The 25,224-nt window shown below is 49.6% G+C and overlaps 1 protein-coding gene across 2 annotated transcripts in view; it reads left to right on the top strand.

Annotated features, from left to right (window-relative positions):
- The first annotated feature begins 2,027 nt into the window (after positions 1-2,027).
- The window catches only part of SPTAN1 (spectrin alpha, non-erythrocytic 1), a 73,453-nt gene continuing 50,256 nt past the window's right edge, over positions 2,028-25,224 (top strand). For both annotated transcript variants that reach the window (XM_038744498.1, XM_038744497.1), the window contains exons 1-11: positions 2,028-2,075; positions 10,423-10,662; positions 11,982-12,107; positions 17,532-17,672; positions 18,413-18,559; positions 19,834-19,967; positions 20,304-20,448; positions 20,529-20,683; positions 22,265-22,400; positions 23,656-23,757; positions 24,774-24,911. In XM_038744498.1, the coding sequence (XP_038600426.1) occupies positions 2,043-2,075; positions 10,423-10,662; positions 11,982-12,107; positions 17,532-17,672; positions 18,413-18,559; positions 19,834-19,967; positions 20,304-20,448; positions 20,529-20,683; positions 22,265-22,400; positions 23,656-23,757; positions 24,774-24,911 (1,497 nt within the window). In that variant the 5' untranslated portion in view covers positions 2,028-2,042. The remainder of the gene's footprint in view (positions 2,076-10,422; positions 10,663-11,981; positions 12,108-17,531; positions 17,673-18,412; positions 18,560-19,833; positions 19,968-20,303; positions 20,449-20,528; positions 20,684-22,264; positions 22,401-23,655; positions 23,758-24,773; positions 24,912-25,224) is intronic.

Here is a 25,224-nt window from a genome sequence, read left to right as displayed (position 1 = left end):
CAGTGATCAGTGGAAAAATCCGATAGGATTACACCCACCGGTAGACCAGAAAAAAAAAAATGCAGGCACAAAAAGCACAAAGGATGGCGTGTTTTGCTACGGCACAGTGGCAGGGATAAGAAGGGTGGTAGAGGCGCAAAAATTCAGAAATCTTCACCGCCGTCATTTGGAAAGGTCATATTGAATGCGATCAGGAAAAAGGCTGTGCTGCAGTAGACTCCGCAGGGAGGGAAAGTAACAAAAATCCCTTTGTTTTGTAAGTGGGTCAATAATTAGCAGTGGGGCTCTCAGACCTTGTTAGTGGCTTTCCTGAGGCCTAGATAAAAGGCGGAAGGGCCCGGGTGCTTTGGTCGTGTATAAAACTATTCCCGTGGCTGAAGGTATCGGTTTAATAATTAATCCCCAAATTACCGAGTCGTGCAGTGTTTTTGATCAATTCGGAGGGGTTGTTAGGGAGAAATTGGTGATTTGCTCTGTGACGCAGATTTAGAAATGGGTTTTTTTGCCCCCCCCTTCCTGGCAAATTAGCTTTTTTTGGGTGGGGGGGGTTCTCTAGGTCAGGCCTCAAAAGAACAGGGAGGGGCAGGCTGCCGCAGATGCTGGCTGGGAAGTGGAGCACCCTTTGGCGCCCGGCACGATCCGGCCATTTCTGAGCCAACATCGAGGCCAGTGGGCACTGGGCCTGCTCGTCTCCTCCCTCAGTAATCAATCTCCTCTCGGCTATGCAAGGACTGCGCTAGGTATGCAGGGGCACATCAGCTGCAGCTAGCCGTGCAGGAGCCTGGAATGCAGCGGCCTGATGGCAGATGCAAGCTGGAGACCAAATCAGTCGATGGTATTGATCGAGTGCTTTCTATAACCTCATTCCAGGCAGGGAATGGGTCTGCTAATTCTCTTGGGTTGCGGTCTTCCAAGCGCTTAGTGCAGTGCTCTACGCTCAGTAAATACCATTGATTGCAGGGCACCGTACTAAGCGGTCAGAGGGGTACAATACAACGGAATTAGCGGGCGGAATGCAAGGAGCTTCATCCAGCCTTTGGAATGGGTTGGCCAGTGGAATGGAGCAGCTGGTCTTTTGCACAGCACCTCCCCCGTTTTTCGTGAATTCCCATCCCACCAGTGCTTGGCTGCAAATGGTCCTTTGGAAAAGGAAGGGTGGAGTCACTTGCCTCCGTGCAGTGCGTTGTTAGGTGGGCTTTTGTCTTTGTTTTATGGTATTTAAGCCCTTACTACGTGCCAGGCACTGTACTAAGCACTGGGGAAGATACAAGATAATCAGGTTGGACGCAGTCCATGGCCCGTGTGGAGCTCACGATCTTCATCCCCATTTTACAGATGAGGTAACTGAAGCACAGAGAAGTGAAGCGACGTGGCCAAGGTCACAAAGCAGACAAGTGGCAGAGTGGGGACTAGAAGCCGTGTCCTTCAAAATCCCAGGCCCGTGCTCCATCCAGTGGGCCAAGCTCCTCCTTGGCTGCCTATTTTAGAAGAGCCCTGTCTACTGAAGCATCCTCTTCCCAAGCCTCACCCCTTTCATTACTTGCGATTGTGATTCAACACCGTGCCTATTTCCTGGCTGCAGTGAAATACTGCTCTTGTTAAATTCGAAAGCCTCACCCCTTTCTCTCCTTGCTTGGGATTAACAGGAGCGGTATTTCACCAAAGCTAGGAAATAGGCGCAGTTCTGAACTCTGGAAGGGCAGGGTTCCTCTCCCTCAAAGTGCTTCCTCCATTTGAGACCTCTGTCACTTAAAAAAAAAAAAAAAGTCTTAATGAATCGACCCCGTCCAATTTTATCAATGCGGGGGGTTAACCGGGTTTCGAGTCCCATCGGTCAGTCCCAGTGGTGAGACGGTGAGAAGCCAAGGGGAGGAAAGAGAGGAGAGTTTCAAAGACCAAATGGACCTGTGATCTGGACCTGTGATAGGCGTTTCCTCCTCCCTCCACCCCCACCCTCTTTTGACGTGTTGCTTCATTTGCCCTCAGCAGCCTGTGTTACTGTGATCTTCCCCCTCCCCGTTTAGACTCTGCATTCCTCCATCATGTTGTCATCGTTTCGTAAGCGCAGAGTCCAGGTATTTGGCACCCAGCATGCGGGAGATGTTTTTTGGGGGTTGCCTGTCTTGTAGTGTTGTTGAAGTTGTGTGACCCAGAGAAGAGCAAGGGGGGGAAAAAAGAGACCCTTCCCAAATGGTCTTTCTGATGAGCCAATTGGCTGGGTTTCTTTTTTTTTTTTGGAGGGGGTGGTTGCGGGGGATCTTTTTGGTGGTGGGTAATCAGTGGATTCTCAAGAGCTCTTCCTCCCAAATTCCCAAATCCTCATGTTTTACCCTGCTCTCTCTGACGCATGAGTAGATAATCATCCCATTGCTGGACTGCAGTTTGCATGTGGCGTTGGTTGATTCGGCCTTTGTCTTTTCCAGTTCTCACTTGGGAGTCGGGGAGGCCGGCAACAGGCTCTCTTGGCTATTTGGAAAAGAATCTGAATCAGAATTCTCTGAACTAGTGGAGTTTGGATTTAAATTGCTGTTTGTTGAAAACTTGGGTTTGTTTCCTGTCCCCACCCACCTTATCTCTTTTGTTGCAGTGTCCCTAGAATGAAAGAGATGACATATTTTCCTTTACAAAGCATCACGGTGTGTCAAGAGCCATTTTATTTGTTACCTTTGAGACAGTCTGTTGAACTGGGCCTTTTTCAAAATAGGAATTAAATAGAATCTGAAGCCAGACTCTGGGAAAGAGGAATTAGCAATGCTCAAATGTCCTCTGGTTGAAGGTGAAAAATCCAGAGCACCCCTTTAAAAATCATCCTTAGTATTGCTCTGTGAGGCTTCCCTTAAACGTGCCACCACATATAGCATTTTCCGCTTCTGAATTACAGTAACATTATATTGTACGTTAAGTGCTCTTATCTCAGTATTACAAGTAAAAAGGTAAGTAAGCAGTGAGGGAGTGATTGGGAAGAGTCCAGAAGCAAGTTTCTCGAAAGATCACGTTCTTTCCAAACCCGACATTTCTGGGTTTTGATGCAATGCAGTGTGGATAATTGGCTTTCCCGAGCCTGTTTGCAGAGCCCTGGTCCTCTACCTCCTTTGAAGCAAAAACCTAAAGAAATGGCCCGAGGAACCAAAGCAAAGGTCGAAACCCGCTCTCCTGTTAGCGGACGATACCGCTAACTGAGCCCAGGCAGAGTATGTTTTAGGCAATCTCCCAGGAGTTTTGTTAATGTGAGAATTAAGACATACTGAGAGCTCGTGGCCAGTCAATCCTAAATGTGCCTACAGAATTCAGTTCTTTAGCTGGTCATGGTGGAAATCTGGCAACAAGGGGCGTTCCTTCTAAGCTCCAGAAAACCAGCTTGTCAGTTGCTGATGTCATAGGTCTGACTAAGCACAAAAAAATCAACCTGTTAGATATTCCCTGACCTCAGTTCGCATGTCTGAGAATTTTGCAGAGGTTTTTGTGGAGCCGGTGGCCCCTTGGCCCACTTAATCGGTTTGGGAGTGATGGAGAGGGACGTGGCCGAGTGTCGTCAAAATCCCCCTCCCAGTAAGATTGCTTTGGCGTTAGGTATTTGAAGACCTTCATATGCCGAATAAGTGAGAGTGAGCCTCTGAAAAATCACCTTTCATCGTTCTGTTCCGATGGCTGGAGTCAAATGGACTGCTTTGAAAGGCTTTCAAATTCCCAAATGGTTTTGTTTCCTGAAAGGGTGGTTGTATTCCCACCATCCCTGCACTTCCGGGCCGGCCCGCCTGACTCCCTCCTCCCATCCCCCTTTTGCCCCCCGGGACCTGAATGAAGGTGATGCCACCTAGTCTCTGAAGTTCCTTGAGCCAGGGAGAACCCCCAGCCAGCAGCCCGATGCTGATGTCAAGGTCGCGGGGTTCAAAAAGCTCAGACCTTGGGGCGGAAAAGGTTTGCTTCTGCAGCCTTCTTATTCCCTTAACCCTTTTTTCAGTTCCCCTCCCTCTTAAAAATGCCAAGAGGCACCCACCCAGACCGGGGAGACGTTACCCTGTACAGTTCATCGGAAAGCCATTCTTCGATTCTGAGGGGACCGCGAATCGTCCGGAGCTGCTGTTTCTCTGGCACTCGACAGGAAGCCACAGACACAGAGGCTGTTTTAGTAGCCCCACATCCAGAAACCACTGGCATCCTTAGCAGAGAGCTGTGCTCACGATTCAGAAATTCTCCGGCTGCCGGTATTTGGCTCCCAGCCAGATGTTTAGAGCCCTGTTTAACACCCCTATTCCCTCCACTAACTCCCGAATATTGTTTTTCCCCGAGAATGCTGACCGGTTCATAATTCGTTGTTATTCACTCTTTGGTGGCACCGCTGAAATTCCTGTTTAACCCACCAAGATCAAACCGCTTTTGCTGACTGAATGATGTTGCTGACATCATGACTGTTGCATTGCAGCATTTATAAATAGTCGGTCCCTATTGAATATTCCCCGTGCGTTGCTTAGCATTCACCCCTCTTCTGATTTGCCTGCAAATGACTGATCTTGGGCCCACAATTAGTCGAAAGAAGAGTGAGCGTGAATCGTGACTGAATAAGCACATACTTTGGGCCCCCAGATCAGCCTAAACTCAACTTGCCCAGTTAAGATTTCCTTGCAATCAGGGACTGTTAAATCAGAATATGCCAGTGTGCTAGAGATAAGCGGTTGTCTGCCTTTTTAGGCTCAGGAGCAGGCTGGAGAATGAATCTTTGCACCTGGAGGTTTTTTGCCAGTCACAGCAGCTAAGAGGCTTGAAACAGCTAGACACAGAATAAGTGGGGCGGCTTTGCGTTATTTTTTTTAAAGGGAGGTAGGTCGACAGATCTTCCTTTTTTGAGGCCTTAAGAAGGAAATAGACCATTTGCTTGGAGAGCAGCCTGGAACTTTCTGTCTCCCGTCTGACCTTATCAGCCTGCTGCATATTGCAAGGGGAGGGGCTGGTTTCTGGAACTACAGTGAGTCTCTGGCTGCTCGCAGTCACGGGAGGAATGCGCTGTAAGTAGGCAGAGTCCAAGAACGCGGTCGGTTATCTCCGGCTCCGTGCGGGGCAAGAGGTTGTAGCACCTCGGGACGACAAGAGCTATAGTTCTAGCGGAGGACCCCCTCCAACCTCTGTATCCCCTCCCCGCCAACCCCCAACAACGCTGTTCTCCTCCTCCGTCGGGCTCTCTCGAGGCCCACCCTTGTGGAGGCGGAGGATCATCGTCATCATCAATCGCATTTATTGAGCGCTTACTATGTGCAGAGCACTGTGCTAAGCGCTTGGGAAGTACAAATTGGCAACATATAGTTGCCCAACAGTGGGCTCACAGTCTAAAAGGGGGAGACAAAGAGATATGAACTCTAATCCCCTCTCCGCCACGTGTCTGCTGTGTGACCTTGGGCAAGTCACTTCTCTGTGCCTCAGTGACCTCATCTGTAAAATGGGGGCCCCCACATGGGACCCGCTGATGACCTTGTATCTACCCCAGTGCTTAGAACAGTGCTTGTCACGTAGTAAGCGCTTAACAAATACCAACACTATTATCTGTAAAACGGGTCAAAGACTGTGAGCCCCATGGTGGACGTGGACTGTGTCCAACCTGATAAGGTCGTATCTACCCCAGCGCTTGGTGCAGTCCTTGGCACATAGTCTGCGCTTAATAAATACGATTAAAAATTAAAAAGAGGAGCTGAGCTCCCCATGCGGCTGAAGCGGAGGCAGCCCCAGGCTCCCTCGGCACTGCAAGAGCAAGCAAGCTGAGCGCAGACCACCTCCTTCCGCGGCATCGATGACTTCCAGGCTCCCGAGCGCCTGCCGCTTGGGTCTTGGCAGATCCCCGACCTGCTGACCCGCCGCGGGAAAGAACAGTCCATTATCGTCCGGCCGAAGCACTTGGTTCACAATTGACTCGCCCTACTCCACTGGGGCCACAAAGAGGGCCTTTTAGGTTGGAGATCCCAGCCGCAGGCCCGGCTGGCTCACCTCCCCGGATTGGCGGAAGGTCAGGCCGGCGGTGACCTGGAATCAGTCGATCAGTCGGTCGTATTTATGGAGCGCTTATCATGAGCAGAACGCTGTACTAAGTGCTCGGGAGAGTACGGTAGAACAAAGGTGGTAGATGTGTTAGCATTACAACAGAGTTGGTAGCCACGTTCCTTGCCCCCAACGAGCTTACAGTCAATCAGTCAGTGGTATTGATTGAGTGCTTCCTGCTTGCAGGTCATTCTGCTAAGCTCTTGGAAGAGTACAGTATAGCAGCATTGGTAGATACGTGCCCTGCCCACAGTGAGCTTACGGTCTAGAGGGGAATTGCGGGGAAGATCCTCTTGAGGCCCAATGGGCCCCGCCGTGGTATGCACGGTGGTTCGTGGAGGTTTCCCTGGCCGCCGTAAGTGTCCAAACCCCGGGAAGAGCTTGGGTCTTAAGGAAGCTTAATCACCCAGCAATAATGATCCCTTCTGCCCGCCACCCATGCAACACTGTTATTATCCACTTGCCCTCCTGGCATTCCCACAAGGTAAAGAGGAGCAGGATGATCCCTCCCACATTGTTCCCGAAGAGGAAGCTGAAGTCACCGCTTCCCCTTCGTGCTCTTCAGTCACTGCAGCTGCTTCCACGACTCCCTCTAACCCTACCTCCCCAGCGTGGCCTTGTGGATAGAGCACGGGCCTTGGGGTCCAAAGGTCCTAGGTTCTAATCCCGGCTCCACTGCTTGTCTGCTCTGTGACCTTGGGCCAGTCACTTCCCTTCTCTGTGCCTCAGTTGCCTCATCTGTAAAGTGGGAATTAAGACTGTGAGCCCATGTGGAATACGGAATGTGTCCAATCTTGTATCCACCTCAGAGCTCAGTACAGTGGCATGTAGTAAGCACTTAATAAATACCATAGAAAGGGGGTTGGAGCAGATGTGCAGTGCAGAGGCCTGTGACCTCTGTTTCTGTCTCTACTCCTGGCTTTACTCTGTGACCTTAGCTAGGTCGCCTGACTATTCCTGTGCCTCATTTTGTTAATTTGTAGAAAGAGTATAAGCTTTGGTTTTTCCTTAGCCCCCTGCCAGCCCTTGGGGAAGAGAAGATAAATAAGATCCTGTCTGGAAAGTGAGCTGAGCTCCCTAGAGAAAGGCAATTTAAGAAATATAGGGTGGCGATGGTGTAATCAACGTATTCACTCTCTGCGTCCTTGGGTAAATCTTCCAGAACATCATATGTTCCCGGGCAGCAGTGGAAAAAGAATGTCAGTGTTAATGCCCTTCAAGGTGCATACTATATCTATTCAGATGTACACATGGTCACAAGAACCCTTTCTTCTTTTTGGTTGTGAAACTACTTTTGAGGCCCTCCTTTCTTGACTGTAATTAATTTGCCCACTGAGGTCCGTCAGTGTGTCGGAGATAAGACCTTCTGCCTCCATGTCTCCGTGACGCCTCTTGACCTCTGAAAACTACAGCGAAAAGAGCAGCCGGTTCCCCAGAAAATGTTGCCCTCTGGTAGATCCAAGATTACCTTGGACTGTAGCGTCAAATGTGATTCAGCCTCTCTAATGAGCTCGACGCTTGGCTGGGTTCCTCCATTATGTGCTGCCTTTGCTGGCTTTGTCTTTCGAGTTATGAGTGTAGCGTGGAAAGCTACAGAGGAGACACCCAGTTTTACAACTTGGAAAACGAAAGAGTGGAAAGGTGGTCTTCCCCGCTTCAAAATTGCCGCAGTGCAGTTGGGGATCGGGGTTCAGCAGAGACAGACGCCCGCGTTCTCAGCCCCGTCGGCCTCTTCCAGCCCGTGGGGGGAATGGGAGAAGAAACCAGAGAACAACCCCCGAAGCCCCGTAAACTCTTTTCCCTCGAGAGTCTCTTCACACGGCCGGAATGTGAACTGGGTGTCCATCGACCGTATCTGCTTGTCCCCCCTACAAACAGGATTATGGCAGGAAAAATTCTGCCTGGAGACATTGGGACTTGGACACCAAGCTGGAAGAGGTGAAATGGAAATTTCTCACTGAAGGCAGCATGTCTTAGCTCATTTATTTCTGCATTCAGATCTGCTATTGGGTGGAAAGGCAGCTACCCTGGATGCCCACCCCACACACTCTGTGTGTTGGGGGCCCGAGGGGTCACCTGTCCTTGAAGAGCCTGCCTCGAAGAAGGATGCGAAGGAAGTCCCGCGCCGCCAGCACAGCGGCAAACCAGCCTCCCTCATCTTCTGCTTCCCTTCCATCCACGGTGGCTACCATACTGAGCCAAAAGAAGACTCGGGACTGTCAAAGAAGGATCCTGTTCCCACTTGTGCGTTGGGGACAGTGGGAGAAGGCTGGACTTTCTCCTGGACTTTCTCTGCCTTGGTTCCCCCGGAACCTTCCCCCGGCCCTTTCTCCATCTCCCTCTCCATCCCCAACATTTTAATAGGTGAAGAGAAAGATGTTGATGTGATTGCTCATTAGAGCCAACATTTTTTTTTAAAGTATTCGTTAAACTCCTCCTATCTAAGTCAGCGCTTAGAACAGTGGTTTACACATAGTAAGCGCTTAACAAATGCCTTTATTATTATTATCTGCCAGGCACTGGACTAAACGTTGGCATAATCGGCTTGGACACAGTCCTTGTCCCACATGGGGCTCCCAGCTTTAATCCCCATTTTACGGCTGAGGGAACTGAGGCACAGAGAAGTGAAGTGACTTACCCAAGGCGACGCAGCAGACAGGTGGCAGAGCCGGGATCGGCACCCAGATCTTTCAACTCCTAGGCCTCTTGCTCTATCCACAAGGCTACACTACTTCTCAGACATGCTCTGCATTTTAAGAGAGTCAGTGTGCCTCCGTCCCCCCAACCCTCACTTGGCTCCAACGGCAGCAGTCGGCTGGAGAATGAAATGGCCCGTTGCACTTTGGATCTTTGTGTACTTCCCATTCCTTCTACTTCCAGCTTACATTTTGATAGAACTTCCCAGGGACCCAGTTAAGAGTGAACTCATACTTGGGGCCACCCAGGAGTTTGATCCTGGGACTTGCTCCCTTTATTCTTCCCCCTCCCAGCCCTACAGCCCTTATGTACAGATCTGTAATTTATTTATTTAATGCCTGTCCCCCCCCCCCCCCACCAACCTCTAGCCTATAAGCTTGTCGTGGGCAGGGAATGTGTCTGTTTATTGTTGTATTGTACTCTCCCAAGTGCTCCGTACAGTGCTGTGCTCACAATAAGCACTCAATAAATACGACTGAATGAATGGAAAGGTGGGAGTTGAAAATCTAGGCCCCCAAATGGGCACTTGACCATCTGGGAGGGAGTGGGCTCAACAGCCTGCCTCCCCTCTTTGTCCCCTTTTCTCGTCCCCCACTCCCCCACCCCCAGCCTACTCCACAACTGACAGGCTGCACCCATCTGGGCTGTGTACCCTAAAACAGATGGAGGGGAGGAGGGGCCCTACACTACTAGGAACGTATGCTTGGAGGGAAAGGGGGAAAAGTCATGCTTTTTCTTGCAACCCCCCCTTTTTTTTTAATGGAGTCCTCAGCACTGAGGGAACTGTTTGGGCGGAACGTAGGACTGTGGGAGATGAGTGATTCTACCATCTTCCTTTCAGAGAAAGCCAGGCAGCTGACGGCCTGAAGGTGGGCAGTACCCATCAAGAGATTTGACTTTTGAATTGCCAAGGAACGGAATGAGTAATTCTTCCCATTTTCCTACAAGGAAATGGGAGTCAATAGGTGAAAGGGTGTTTTGAGTGGACTTGGTATTGATTCTGTGAGTGTGAGATAAAGCCTCTGTTGAATCGCAAAGCCCCTTTAAGAAGCAGTGAAGAATAGTTTTAATCCCATCTGAATTTTTCACATCTTCCTCTGCCTGATTTCGTGTCCAGCCCTCTGATAAATATGTTTGCGTACCATTGTAAATATCTTGGTAAAGGTGTTGGAAGTTAATGACTAAGTAGGAGAGAGGTGGGGAGGGAGGAGAAAGAGCTTGTGTGTGTTTGTGCTTTTATCTAGAACTGTCCTTTACAAATGAGAAGCAGCGTGGCCTAATGGATAGAGCACAGCCCTGGAAATCAGGAGGACCTGGGTTCTAATGCTGACTCCACCACTTGGCTGCTGTGTGACCTCATTTAACTTCTCTGTGCCTAAATTACCTCATCTCCAGAATGGGGATTAAGACTGTGAGCCTCAAGTGGGACAAGGAGTGTGTCCAAACCTAATAAGCTTGTATCCACCCCAGCACTTAATACAGTGCCTGGTACACAGTAAGTGCTTAACAAATGCCTTTTTAAAAAAAACGGGAAGCTGCTCTATTAACTCCACGCTTTGGTAGTAAATAATCTTTCTTTGGAAGGGCTTTTGGGGTAATGTTGGGGATTTACGCAGACCCTAAATGAACCCCTCTCATCCTCTTCCGAGGGGCCCTGCTTTGGCTTCCGAGGTCCTCACCCCAGTGTTGATGTCGTTTCAGAAAATGGACCCGAGTGGAGTCAAGGTGCTGGAAACAGCCGAGGACATCCAGGAGAGGCGGCAGCAGGTCTTAGACCGCTACCATCGCTTTAAGGAGCTGTCGACCCTCCGGCGCCAGAAGCTTGAGGATTCCTACCGATTCCAGTTTTTCCAGCGGGATGCCGACGAGCTGGAGAAATGGATCCAGGAGAAGCTGCAGATTGCATCCGATGAGAATTACAAAGACCCAACCAACTTGCAGGTATGTCCAGCACCTCTGACGTGCCTTCCCGGGTCCCGTTGCTCCGAAGCCCAGTCAGCGGGAGGTACGGAGGGAGAACGAGAATAGCGTCACGAGAAGTTGGCTTCAATCTTGGCAGGAGAAATTTAGATTAGTCCAAAGAAAGAAGGGACACGGGGGTGGCTTAAACCCCTGGAGTGCTTTTCTAGGACAGATTTTTAAAAATAGGCCACCACTCTTCTGTCTTGAACGTTTTGCCTCGAGGCCCCTCTAGACAGTAAGCTTGTTATGGGCAGGGAACGTGTCTGCTAAATCTGTTATGTTATACTCTTCCAAGCTCTTCGTGTACTGTTCTTCACATAGTAAGCACTCAGTAAATATTATTGATTGAAGTAGGGGAATGGACTGTGTCCCCAGAGGGCTCTAGAAAGCTAGTTATATTAAGGTACAGAAAAGCAGAATGCAAAACAAAGTATAGAGTTTGCCTTCAATGACCCATTGATTTCAAAAGGGATACAAAGAGGAATGATTGTTTTAGGGTTAAAAACTTCCCAGCAGGAAAATGGTGTCAATATGACTCTTCCCAGAATAGACTGGATGCATTCAGTTAATGAGTTGGCTTCCCTCCCATGTCGATGTTGAGTTCTGAGACTCTGATGTGACAGTAAATGGGAAAGTTTTCCAGCGTCTCCAAATGGGGTCAGCCGACAAACTGAAAACGTGAGTGGGACTTACTTTATTGGAGGTCCCCTAGATTGTAAACTCCTGGAGGGCAGGCAGGGATCACACGTTTACCAACCCTATTGTGTTATCCTTTCCCAAATGTTTAGTCCAGTGCTCTGTCCACAGTAAGCACTAATTGAATTCCCTTGACCAACTGATGTGGGGTAGGCTTCAAATCCTGAGATGGCTGATGCCAGGTTCAAAGTTAATGACAAGGTGTTTGGACCCAGAGGGGAGAGGGATAATAATAATAATAATGGCATTTGTTAAGCGCCTGCTGTGTGCAAAGCACTGTACTAAGCACTGGGGGGATACAAGGTGATCAGGTTGTCCCACGTGGGGCTCAGAGTCTTAATCCCCATTTTACAATTGAGGTCACTGAGGCTCAGATAAGTTAAGTGACTTGCCCAAGGTCACACAGCAGACATGTGGTGGAGCCGGGATTAGAACCCATGACCTCTGACTCCCAAGCCCAGGCTCTTTCCACTGAGCCATGCTGCTTCTCTGATGGAACTGTGTGGGATACTGTCCCGTTGGTGGTGTGGAGGAGGATCGATTTTCTTTTTTAGGACAGGAGCGAGGGCTGAGACGATCTCTCGTGTGCTTTCCACCTGCAGGGAAAGCTTCAGAAGCACCAGGCCTTTGAAGCCGAAGTGCAAGCCAACTCGGGAGCCATCGTTAAACTGGACGAGACCGGGAACCTGATGATCTCCGAAGGACATTTTGCATCCGAGACAATACGAGTGAGTCCCAGAGCCCGGGGAGGGTGGCTTCCATGGGGAAGGAACTCGGAGTGACGACAGACCAATTACGGAGGCAGGGAGGAAATTGCTATTCCTTTTGGAGGGCGGTCTATGTAGTGAACGCACTGCTATGGCAGAAATAGGCTGATGAGATTTTAGACCGTGACATTTTATACGCATCGGTCAGATGTGTAGAAGATTTTGGTGAGTGGATTAAGGTGGAAATCAAAGGGATGAGGCTAGAACTCTCCAAAGGCCCTGGGAAAATGTTCCCCTTGGAGGGCTTTCGATGTTGCTTCCTCACCAGGGACTCTGGCTCTCTCCTTGAGTCTGAAGTCATCAGGTTGTGGGACAGACAAAGCAGAGTGATGGGCTTTAGCTGTTAGATCCCCAGGCGTTGCGCCAGGCTCTGAGGCCAGAGGTGAGAAGCCAGACTGGCCCTGTTTATCGTCTGTTCTACTGGGCCTTTTCCAGTAGGCTTCATTGCTGTTACAAGGGATTTGGAGTAATAATGGATCCTGCATTCCCTCACTTCACAACTCCTAGCACCCGAATAATGAGGAAAAATGCAAGTACTTCCTCTATGGGATAAGATGCACAGATATTTTTCTGCATGTGATACTCCGTTTTGCTGTCCTTCACAGCCTTGGATTTTCCTCTCACTCATTTTCCACTTTTTGTTCAAACCCAACGCTTTAAAAAATGGTCAGCCCCTTCCTTTCTGGTCAGAGCTTTATAAGAGCTTTGGCTTCCCCTATTCCCCTTTCTCCTTCAACCATGCAGGCCCTAATCTGTGTTCAACTCTTACCCTTCAATAGAAACTCTTCTTCCTCCACCCACCCCTGACTGCCATCACAAACATTCATCCTCCAATCCCATTCATTCTCCCTCTCTCCCTCCCTCCCCACTACGTAGCTTGTAATGAGATGGTACAAGCAACCAGCAAAGCACGGATCAGTCATTCATTATCTGTCTTAGCCGTAATTTACCCAACTTTTCCTTTTTGCCAAGCGCTTTACAATCATTTCTGTCATTCAGTAATCCCTTTGACCATTTTGTTGGTATGTTTGGTTCTGTTCTCTGTCTCCCCCTTTTAGACTGTGAGCCCACTGTTGGGTAGGGACTGTCTCTATGTGATGCCAATTTGTACTTCCCAAGCGCTTAGTACAGTGCTCTGCACATAGTAAGCGCTCAATAAATACGATTGATTGATTGATTGATTGACAATTGTAGTCATCCTGCCAAGAAGTACAAAAATTGTCCTGCTTCCTCCTTATGCCCCTAGATGGTTGGTGCGGCAATTTGGGCTTGACTCTGTGTGGTTTAAACTACTCAAGCCAGGTTAATGGCTATTTATGGAGCCAGAAGTATTTCCTTAGTTACTGAGTAGAAAACCGAGGAGGATGAGAGCAGGATGGCTTTTTTAAATTTTGTCACCTGGGGCATTAGCTGTGATTAAAATTTAGGCACCCCCTGCTCCACGGGGCAGCAGTACTCTTGGCTTCACTGAACAGTACAAGGGCTGCTGACTTTGAGGAAATATTTAATCATAGTCTCCCCCCAACGCAAACACTTCTCCTCGATCTCATTTACTCCTCTCCCCTCCTCCTTTTCAACCTGTGTTTGTTTTTCGGGCCTGTTGGCTCTGACATTCCTGTAGTTTCACCGGCTTCTGCCTATTTGAAAACTCTTTCCGTTTGCATCAGAGTCCTATTGAGAAATCCACCGGTCCCAAGACCAGGATTTCTCTTTCGGCCTATCAGCCCGTCAGTTTTGACTACGGGTTCTTTGTTCAGACTAGTCCCGCCCACCCCCGCCCGCTCACCTGCCCACATTCTCAAGCAGTCATAAGCTTGTAAAACTCGTCTTCAAAATGTTTTCGGTTGTGAGAGCGAAAACTCATCAGGAGGTAGAGGATCTGTCCCCTAAAGTTGGTGGCCTGGCCTGGGCCCCCACTCTCTTCCACGGCATGACAGTTTACGCTTGTTAGGAATGCAGAAGGCATTTTTAGGGTGAGGTGTCTTTTTGTTTTTAGGGCGAGGTGTCTTTTTATTTAGTTTTTCCTTCCTGAATAGGTGCGGTCTTGATGATGTCATTTTTAATTTGGGGAAAGCACTCTCCTCTAATCCGTGCTTTCATGCTCCATCTCCCCTAAAAGTTTTTAGCCCCGTCATTGGATCCCTCCCTGAAGTCAGAATAGACTCAGGCAAGCGAGAGTATTCACTGAGCACTTACTGTGTGCAGGGCACTGTACTAAGCGCTTGGGAGAGTATAATACAGTAGTACAGTGTACCAACAAACAGGCACATTCCTGCCCACAACGAGCTCACAGTCTAGGAGGGGAGACAGACATTAGTATAGATAAATAAAATACAGGGTAGAAGCCATCCCCTCACCCCCCGGGGGGGGTGAAGGGCAAAGGGCTGAGGAGGGTGGGGTCTAGTCCTCCCTCCCGGGTAACCTGTCTGTCACCGGTTCAGACTTTCACGCCGTACCGGACCGCGTGTCGTCCCATAGTGACCACCACCCACGTCGGGTCTCACATCCAAGTAGGTGACGTGTTTGCGGTCCTCGGCATGCCTCCAGTCTTCCTCCCCGTGTGATGATTTGCACTGGAAGCGGACAGTGGTGGAAATGTATTGGTTTGTGCGCCCTTTCTCTCACTCTCTACCTGTCGATCTCCTTTTCGTGTAGAGTAGCCGTCCCTGTCCTCTCAGAGCCCACACCCCGGCCCCGTCTCCAGCAGGCTCTGTGACTTGACTCGCAAGGAGCCGTGGTGGAGGGTGTGGTGTACCCCTCGAGGATGGGTGGAGCCCGGGCTCTTTCCTGTGTGTACTTCTTCCGTTTTTGGTGTTTCGGCTCCCCCCTCACGGCACGCAGAAACTCCCCGTGTCTTGAGGCGGCACAACCACGGGCACAGGTTGTGGCGAAGACGTGTGCCACCCTAAGCGTCCCCCGACCAGTGCCCACCAAACCCAGAGATGCTGGGGAGAATGTCCTGTGGGTATTGATGGGCCGTTTGGGGAAGTTGAGCGTTGGCTGCCTCATGGGGGATGATGAACCGAGCTGAGTGAATTAGCATGACCTAGTGGATAAGTCAGAAGGTCATGGGTTCTAATTCTGGCTCTGCCGCTTCTCTGCTGTGTGACCTTGGGTTAGTCACTTCACTTCTCAGTTACCTCATCTGTAAATTGGGGATTAAGACTGCGGATCCCCATGCGGGACAGGGCCTGTGTCCAACCCGATTACCTTGTGTCTGCCCCAGTATTTAGAACAGTGCTTAGCGCCGTAGTAAATGCTTAGCAAATACCGTAATAATTATTATTATTATTCAACCAGTGGCACGCTTACTGTGTGCAGACCACTGCACTAAGTACTTGGGAGAGTGCAATACAACAATAAGCAGACAAATTCCCTGCCCCACAGCAAACTTGCAGTCTCACGGGGGGAGACAGACATTGAATAATAATTGAATAAATCATTTATCATATAGAATGTTCAGATTTGGACATAAGTTCTGTGGGATGAGTGCCAAATGCCCCAAAGTCACAGGTCACCAACTAAGTGATCAAAGCAACTTTTTTACCGGTCATATTTTTAAAGCTGCAGCTCCCTCCCCTATCCCAAGAACCTGTTGGGCATCTGACTAAATTTCAGGGGCTGGGCCTGACTGGCACTGAATCAATCAATCAATCAATCATATTTATTGAGTGCTTACTGTGTGCAGAGCACTGTACTAAGCGCTTGGGAAGTACAAGTTGGCAACAATCCTAGGAATTCCTGCTAAGAGTAATGACCAGTGGGGAAGGGATGGGATTTGAATAGCGGGAAACTCTTCTATCCGCCACATCACTCTTGTCCCCACTGGTAATCAGCCAATCAATGGTATTTATTGAGTGCTTACTATATGCAGAGCACTATATTAAGCACCGGCTCGGTAGTAAGAGCCCAGACTTGGGAGTCAGAGGTCATGGGTTCTAATCTCGCCTCCACCACTTGTCTGCCTTGTGACTTTGGGCGGGTCACTTCACTTCTCTGAGCCTCAGTTCCCTCATCTGTGAAATGGGGATTAAGACTGTGAGCCCCACGTGGGACAACCTGATCACCTTGTAGTCCCCCAGTGCTTATAACAGTGCTTGGCACATAGTAAGCGCTTAACAAATGCCATTATTATTACTGGCTGACCGGGATTTTTGCTGTAACACCCTGGTGGGCTTGTCTCTCAGCCTACCAAGAACACTAAGCTTCTCGCTGCCCTTTCATTCTGAGAAGAGGGAAAGCATTCCTGGGCTTTCCTGCCCTGGGGGAGCTCGCCCCAGAGCCGCCTCATTGATGTAAGATGTCCCGCCATACCGGTTCCTGTGGTAATGTGGGCTCGGGTAGTTTGTGGGCCCCAAGTTGCAGCAGAAAAAAGATCAGGAGAACTTCATTTTAATGAGTTTTTATTTCCCTCCCCTGAAACCTTGCTACCTTCCCTCCTTTTTTTTTTTAAACTGTATTTAAGCACTTTCATTCAGTTGTATTTATTGAGTGCTTACTGTGTGCAGAGCACTGTACTAAGTGCTTGGGAGAGTACAGCGCAACAATAAACAGACGCATTCCCTGCCCACAGTGAGCTTCAGACAAGGACGGAGAAGGCAGACATTAATACAGATAAATAAATTACAGACATGTACATAAGTGCCGTGGGGCTGGAAGGGAGAAAGAGCAAAGGGAGCAAGTCAGGGCAACGCAGAGGGAGTGGGAGATAAGGAAAGGGAGGGCTTAGTTTGGGGAGGCACTTACTATATGCCAGGTACTGTACTAAGTGTTGGGGAAGATAGAAGATAATCAATTTGGACAAGGTCCGTGTCCCACATGGGGCTCACAGTCTTAATCCCCATTTTACAGTTGAGGTAACTGAGGCACAGAGAAGTGAAGTGATTTGCCCAAGATCACTCAGCTCTGTCCAGTAGGCCACACTGCTAACTATGTGCCCAGCACAGTAGTAAGTACATAAAGGCAGTGGATATGTAGTGCAGCAGTTGGGGGTTTGGGGGTGCCCAAAAGCTTAAGTGACATGAAAGAATTTCCGGTCCTCTGCTTGTCTGCTGTGAGACGTAGTACAAGGACTTGACTTCTCTGGGGCATCACCCAGCAGCCCACGGCAGGAACGCCGGGGTTCCCGGATCCCATTTTCCGAACTTCAGTCCCACTCACTTTGTAATTTGTAAAAATCCACCAAATCCGTTCGTTTGTTTCCCACTGGAGGTTTGGCCCAGCCCCCTTTTAACTTCAGGTGCTCATCATGAGAACAGAGGGTTTTGGGCAGATGCCCGTGACAATTTCAACCGTTTTGGAACCGTGGGAGTCAAACCGCAGATGATCAGCTTCCCACTACCTGGTCGTAATGCCTGAAACTGATTCTCATCACCCTCCCCGCAGACCCGCCTAATGGAGCTGCATCGCCAGTGGGAGTTACTGCTGGAGAAAATGCGGGAGAAGGGCATCAAACTCCTGCAGGCCCAGAAGCTGGTGCAGTACTTGAGAGAGTGCGAAGACGTGATGGACTGGATCAATGACAAGGTGCGTTCTCGCCTCTGTGTCGGGGAGAACTCAGGGAAGGCTTTGCCCCCATCAGCGGGGTTTTTAGGGACAGTAGTTGAAGACAAAGAAGAAAGCCAAAAGTTGGCAGTGAGCACACTCTAGGTGTACTCTGTCCTGGGACACTCCACCCTCCTCCTCCCCCTCCTGCACTTTGACCTCTAAATTAAAGAGGAAATGAACAATAAATCTCAGCAAGAATATCATTCCCTTCTCAGAGGGCGGGCAAAGGGCTCCATCTTCTTTGTATCGATGGTTTTTATGAGCGCTATGTGCGCAGAGCACTGTACTAAGTGCTTGGGAGAGCACAGTATAACAGTTGGTAGACACGAGCCCTGCCTACAGAGAGCTTTCAGCCTAGAGGGGAAGACGAGCATTAAAATAAATTACCAATACAAGTGCTGCCTTGAGGGTGGGGTGAATAAAGGGTACAGATCCAAATTCAAGGACAGCACAGGAGGGAGAGGGAGTAGGAGGGCTTAGTCTGGGAAGGCCTCTCGGCGGACATGTGATTTTTAGGAGGGTTTTGAAGGTCGGGGGAGTGGTGGTCTGTCGGATATGAAGGAGGAGGGAATTCCAGGCCCGAGGCAGGACGTGGGCGAAAGGTCGGTGGTTGTACTGGTTTGCCCCGGTTTGTCCCTGTCTCCACAGGAAAGTGGCGGAGACAGGTTGCTCTGTCCATTCCGGGGAGACTTTAACTCTGTTTTGTGCTTCCTGCCTAGGAAGCGATCGTCACCTCTGAGGAGCTGGGCCAGGACCTGGAGCACGTGGAAGTTCTGCAGAAGAAATTTGAAGAGTTTCAGACAGATATGGCAGCCCATGAGGACAGAGTGAATGAAGTGAACCAGTTCGCTGCCAAACTCATTCAGGTAAATATCAGAAGCGTCTCGCTCCCGGTGCCCGAAACACCATCGTGAATTCGGCCAGGAGGTAACGAGTTGGGTTTTCTGGTGAATGCCAAACTTTTGGATGTCCAAGGGATATTTAGTGGCCAAATGCATCATTTTATTTCCGGGAGCCTGGGATCCAGTTAGAGATTGGGTGATGCTGGGCTATGATCAGTCCCCAGCCCTGGCCTTGGGGCTCCAGGGTGGGAGAGAATTTGTCCTCTGTGAACATCCCATGCTTATTATCTTGAGTAGGAATGTCAGAAATCATTTGAGTTCTGTCTTTTTCTCCTGTGGAGAGAGCCAGTGGCAGTAGGACATAGGGGGTGGGGCTCAGGGATGCTTTGGGCAACTGGAGCTGGGCCCAGGGAGAGTTTCTCAGAGGCGGGTGTGGCAGGGAGCATTTTCTCAGAAGGAACTGGCAGTCTTCCATAAACACCCGATCGCTCCCCTCTGCCACGGGGATTCTGTCCTGCATAGTAAAACTGAACATGAAGCAAATTAGGAGGTGCCTCAGATGTAAAAATAAATCAATCAATAAAAATATCAGTGTGGCCTTGAAAAGAAAGGTATGAACTCTGCCAGTCCTTTCAGCTAGATTTTCAGTACTCCTGGAAATTTGGGTTTGGAAGATGGTTCTGGCTCATCTCAGGGACTCAAGCTATTGGGAACAAGGGGGACGGGATTGTGTTTAGGTTGGATGGGAGCACTGTAATACCTAAATACCTTACTGAGGGCTGGGCTAGATTGGAAATACTTTGTGCAGGCATAGTCCCTGTCCCACAGTCTACAGCGGGGAGAACGAGAACGGGTATCATCTTCCCCTTTTCGAGATGAGAAAACAAACCCAGAGAAGTAAAGTGACTCGCCCGAGGTCACACAGGAGGCAAGTGGTGAAGCCGGGTTGAGAACCCACGCACGTCTCCTGACTCGCGGGCCTGTGCTCTTTCCACTAAGCCCCGCCGCTTCTCTAAGCAAAGTTGTTGAAGCTGATCTCCCACACTGCTTTTGTCTGTGAGGTGGGCAGAGGAGGAGCGAACTCAGGATCAGAGAGGAACTTGCTTCTGGTTACTGAGTAGAGCCAGGATTCAGATTCCCTGTCCCGGGTTTCCCGTCCCCAGAGGTGTAAGGGTTTTCCCGAAAGGCTGTTCTGATGGGAGTTCCCTTACCAGGATTCTCTCGAAACTCATAGAAGCTGGAGAGAGATCCAAAGGTTTTGACTAAACTCCCACCCCGACCCGTTTTCACCTCCTTAGGAGCAGCACCCTGAAGAGGAGCTGATCAAAAGCAAACAGGACGAAGTGAACGCGGGCTGGCAACGGCTGAAGGGCTTGGCTCTGCAGAGGCAGGGAAAGCTCTTTGGGGCGGCTGAAGTTCAGCGCTTTAACAGGTATGGAAAGGTCCCTCTAGACTGTAAGCTCGATGGGGGCGGGAAATGTGGCTACCAGTTCTGTTGTATTGTACTCTCCCAAGCCTTTGTACAGTGCCCTGCACTCAGTAAGTGTTCGATAAATACCGTCGGTTGATACGGAACCTCTAGCCCACAGTCCTCGGATGGGCCGGTAGTAGCCAGCGGCTCCCGCTGAGCCAGAGTCGTGCTGAAGGAGAACTCGACGATGCATTTATCTTGCCAGTTACCCCCTCCATTTTTCCCCTCTGGGGGCTACTGCTCCGCCTAGCAGAGCCCTAGGATCAGTCGCCTAAGTGGGGGGCCTTTGTTTTCTAGGGATGTGGATGAAACCATCAGCTGGATTAAGGAGAAGGAGCAGTTGATGGCCTCCGATGACTTCGGCCGAGACCTGGCGAGCGTACAGGCCCTGCTGCGGAAGCACGAGGGACTGGAGAGGGACCTCGCGGCCTTAGAGGATAAGGTGGGTCCCGGGGCCGGGATTTGATCGCCTAGCGACGAGGCGGCCGGAAGAGCGGGATCTGACTGTGGCTCCGGGTCTAGGTGAAGGCCCTGTGTGCCGAAGCGGACCGCCTGCAGCAGTCCCACCCAATGAGTGCGTCCCAGATCCAAGTGAAGCGGGAGGAACTGATTGCCAACTGGGAACAGATTCGCACCCTGGCAGCAGAAAGACACGCTCGCCTCAATGATTCCTACAGGTGAAAAAAAAATAAAAAGCCTTCAACCACACCACTCCCAACCTCTGCATTCCCAAGCCTCCCTTTTGTGGGCAGGAGAGAGAGAGAGGTAGAACGGCTCAGCTTTTAGGGCAAGGTTCCAAACACTTTGGTCCCTCTCCACCAGTCGTCAATTTTAGCAGGACTTCCCAAGATTCAGGCCCCAGCCCCTGAAGTTTAGTAGGATGCCCAGAGGGATCTTAGAATACACGAGGGAGTTGCAGCTTTAAAAACATGACCAAAATCTCTTTGGTCACTCAGTTGGTGACCTTTAGGCATTTGGTAGTCACCTCACCCTCACCCCCACAGCACTTATGTAGATAATATATATTATAAATCATTTATATCAATGTCTGTCTTCTCCTCTGGACTGTGGGCAGAAAACAGGCCTCCCAACTCTAACGTACTCTCCCAAATGCTTAGTACAGTGTTCCGCCCACAGTAAGTGCTCAATAAAAAGCATTGACTGAATAACCATATTCCTGAAAAGGGAAGATGATTCTGGGATTTACCTCCTGGGGAAAAAATAAACAAAACTGAAATGATTTTTTTTTTTTTACCAAGGTCCGCACCATACAGGGTACCTGAATTTTGTCGACTGGCCCACCTGATACTTTAACGTTTCCGAGAATATTTTGCTCTCTGGCATGGGTGATCCATCTCACTTGAGGGGATGATATTCATTCATTCATTCAATCGTATTTATTGAGCGCTTACTGTGTGCAGAACACTGTACTAATTGCTTAGGAAGTACAAGTTGGCAACGTATAGGGATGGTCCCTACCCAACAGTGGGCTCACAGTCTAGAATAATAAGTTTCAACAATTTCAAAAGCATTTCTCACCTTTCCCTTTCCCCTCCAAAGAAATCCATCAGTCTGTCCTGCCGCAATATGTGTTTTCACGCTGCATTTTGGAAGGAATGCAAAGACAAAATTAGGGAATTACCATCCCTCAACATGCATCTGTGTGAAAAGAATGCAACTGTCAGAAGACACACCTGGGTGCTTGGGTGTGCCTTTGGACACAGATGCAGATTTTCCATACCAGCGGGTTTGTCAAGAACACAACTCCAGCCTCACTGGATATGTCTAACTTCTCTGCACAAGTGTTTGAAATTTAGGGCACTGAACCTTTCCAGTTGGTTAGGTCCAAGGGCTATCATAGTGCTTTTATCTCTCTAGAGCCACACCAGGGGAAGTCTCCAGTCTTCCAAGGAAACACGTGGGCCAGCTAAGAGAGGAAAGGATGGTTCTGAGCAGCAGGAGAATGAAAGGTGGTTTAGTGAGGGGAAAGGGCAGCAGAGGGTCTAGATTCTTCTAGAATGTTAACTCACTGTGGGCAGGGAGCGTGTCTACCACTCTTCTTCCCAAGTGCTTAGAACAGTGCTCTGCAAACAGTAAGCACTCAGGAAATACCGTTGGTTGATAGGGGCTAAGTGATCTCCAGTAAGGCCCAATCCTGATGGGCTTCCCTCCCTTTGGTGGGTACCAGGGCATCCGCTTCTCTCTGGGTAACCCGTATAGAAGAGGTTAATGGTTTTTTCTCATTCCATTTCCTCAAGGCTCCAGCGCTTCCTCGCCGACTTCCGCGACCTCACCAGCTGGGTGACTGAGATGAAAGCGCTCATTAATGCCGACGAGTTGGCCAATGATGTGGCTGGGGCCGAAGCCCTGCTAGACCGGCACCAGGAACACAAGGTATTGATGTCAGGGTCTTTTAGGGGTCGGGAGATGGGCATTACAATCCGCTGTCGGGGCCTTCTGTGTTTCCAGTGACCCAATTTCAAGGCTTTCCACAGCAACGTGACACCGTTCTCTGTCTCACACTCCCGGCCAGGGAGAGCCTGTTCACCCGGGGTGTTGTCCTCACCGGACAGTATTGAACCTGTTCACCGGGGGGTTGAGTGTCAGGAGTCTTAACAGGAACCCACACAAGCTAAGAGATTACCTTGGGTCAGGTCTAAACTTGCCCCGTGGGATTCACTCTTACACCTCGATAAGATTGGCAGTAATGATTTTCCACTTAACGTCTGAATTCCCCAAGTTCTGCTTGAATTCATCTTGCCCTGCCTTAATGTATGTTTTTTAAACCACGTATTTAGAGGGGCGAGTGGTCTGGTTATCTTTATAGTCATTTTGTAATTCCAAGATTTTTTTTTCCTTTAACACTATTTAATTGCTTACTATGTGTAAAGCGTTGGCATAGACACAAATCAATCAAGTTGGACACGGGACCTGTCCCAAATGGGGTGCTCATTCTAAGGAGGGAGACGGGAGTTTTTTGTTTTTGTGGTTCTTTTTAAATAGCATTTAAGCGCCAGGTACTATATTAAGCGCTGGAAAAAATACAAGATAACCAGGTCGGGCACAGTCCCTGTTCCTCATGGGATTCACAGTCCTAGTCTACATTTTACTGTTGAGGTAACTGAGGCTCATAAAAGTGAAGTGATTTGTCCAAGGTCACCCAGCAGGCAGATGGTGGAGCTGGGTTTAAAACCCACGTCCGACACCCAGCCCCGTGCTGTATCCTTTACGACAGGCCGCTTCCTGATTTTGGAGTCCTGTTGCTCAGTCTTCCCCTTCTTCCCCTACTGACTCTGCAAAACAAGTTACACGATTCTCCTCCAGAGCTGCCCAGGGTTCTTTATGAGGTTGTTCTACTCAGGACCCTTTTACCTCTCGGCATTCCTACGTTGTCCTTCTGCCGCTCTTTAACCTTAGCTGCTGAAGTGTCGGCACTCAGGCTCTTCATCCCACATAGGTTGCCTTCCAGAAGTCATTGAGTATTTTCATTTAATTGTGGGAAAACTTAACACGTTGAGTAACTAACTTGTCTTCCAGTTCCAGAGATGACAACTCCGATTTTTTCCTTTTGCGATCTCTTGCAAAGCAGGGTATTCTGTTCTCCTATGGGAAGGTGGGGCAAACTGTGTACATTTGCTCCCTTTCGCAGGGTGAGATCGATGCCCACGAAGATAGCTTTAAATCCGCCGACGAATCAGGACAGGCCTTGCTTGCCGCTGGTCATTATGCCTCCGACGAAGTGAGAGATAAGGTAAACTGAGGGAAGGAAGGGAGGGGGGTGGCAATGATGAAACCTGGTTCTACCTCCACACCCTGCTTCTTGAGCTGCTTTGGCAGTTTTTCAGCTCTACTCCAGCTCATCCTATCAGTCCCCGATTTTCCAGATCCTACTGACGGAAAAGGGCAACTTGAAATCAGAGGGATGGGAAGGAGGGGAGAATTTAAAAATTAATATGGAGATAAGTGATATTGGTGAGCCGAAGTTAAAGGGCCCCCTCACGTGTGCCCCATGTTTACATCCTCTGGCGAACAGTGACCGGCTCCCTGACACCACAGGGGAGAGCCGTGTACTTCTGTGGCTTTTTGTAAAGTGAAAAATCGCTTCTTCAGACCTTTCCCATACAGCCATTGTTCTGGGGAAAAATTCACAGAGAAAATCCCCGGGGAAGCAACTTTTACTAGCAGAAAACCTCAGAAAGCCAATTGCCATTGAAAAAGAGCTGCCAACAAATAGGTCAGCTTCTCGCTCTGTCTGTCCTTCCCATGGCCCCATCCCCTGCTGGTCTCCTCCACCACCAAAATGTCCCTTGCTGTGGTCATTCCTGTGGAGGCAAACTTGTGACAAAATGAAACTGAATCAAGTCCAGGTTAACTAGAGGTAAAAGGAACCATCTCTGTGTCTTTCGCACCACTAATTCAGTCCTGTCACCTTGGACTTTACAGTGACTGATGGTAAGTCCATGCAAGCAAGAAAATAAGGGATGTTTTCTCCATGGTTCCCACAGTGGTAGGGGGTTTGGGTCCTTAGGGGAATAAGACCAGTTTTGTAAGAGCAGCTACATCATTTTTACCACTGAGTAACCTTTTCTTTCAAAATCAGTGGACAAGGAAATCGAGGCCCAGCATGGGGAAGTGATTTGTCCAGGGTTACACAGCGGGCTAGGGCCAGACCATACGTCGACATGCCCAGAGCACCCCCGTCCTCCGTGTTGACTCCTTCCCAGCATCGCTTCTGACCCTCCCCTCCCCGTCCTTCCTCTCCTTCAGCTGTCCATCCTTTCCGAAGAGCGAGCCGCCTTACTGGAACTCTGGGAATTGCGCCGGCAGCAGTACGAGCAGTGCATGGACCTGCAGCTCTTTTACAGAGACACCGAGCAGGTGGACAACTGGATGAGCAAGCAAGAGGTCGGTGCTTCAATTATAATGGCGGGTTGAAGGAAGCAGAGTTTAGCGAGTCTGGCGATTTTCCAGTATCTATTTCCCATTTGGGAAGTGATGCGCTCCGGGAGACAGGTGCCGTGCGACTCATGATGGGAAGGTGCTGAGCCAGCATTCTTACTCAACTGCACTATTACCCCTCCCTCCCGAAGCAGCCAAGTCTTTGATGTCCCCATCCTTGGTTTCTCCTCAGGCGGGAGGGGCTTCCAGGGGGCCAGGTGTATATGGCCTTTGAAAACCATCCTTGTTCCTTCCGTGAGGGCCAGTGACATCAGGACAG

This window comes from Tachyglossus aculeatus, chromosome 4 (genome assembly GCF_015852505.1).
Source record: "Tachyglossus aculeatus isolate mTacAcu1 chromosome 4, mTacAcu1.pri, whole genome shotgun sequence".
Taxonomy (NCBI): domain Eukaryota; kingdom Metazoa; phylum Chordata; class Mammalia; order Monotremata; family Tachyglossidae; genus Tachyglossus; species Tachyglossus aculeatus.
The sequence above is the reverse complement of the archived record's forward strand: the minus strand, read 5'-3'. Positions and strand labels throughout refer to the sequence as shown.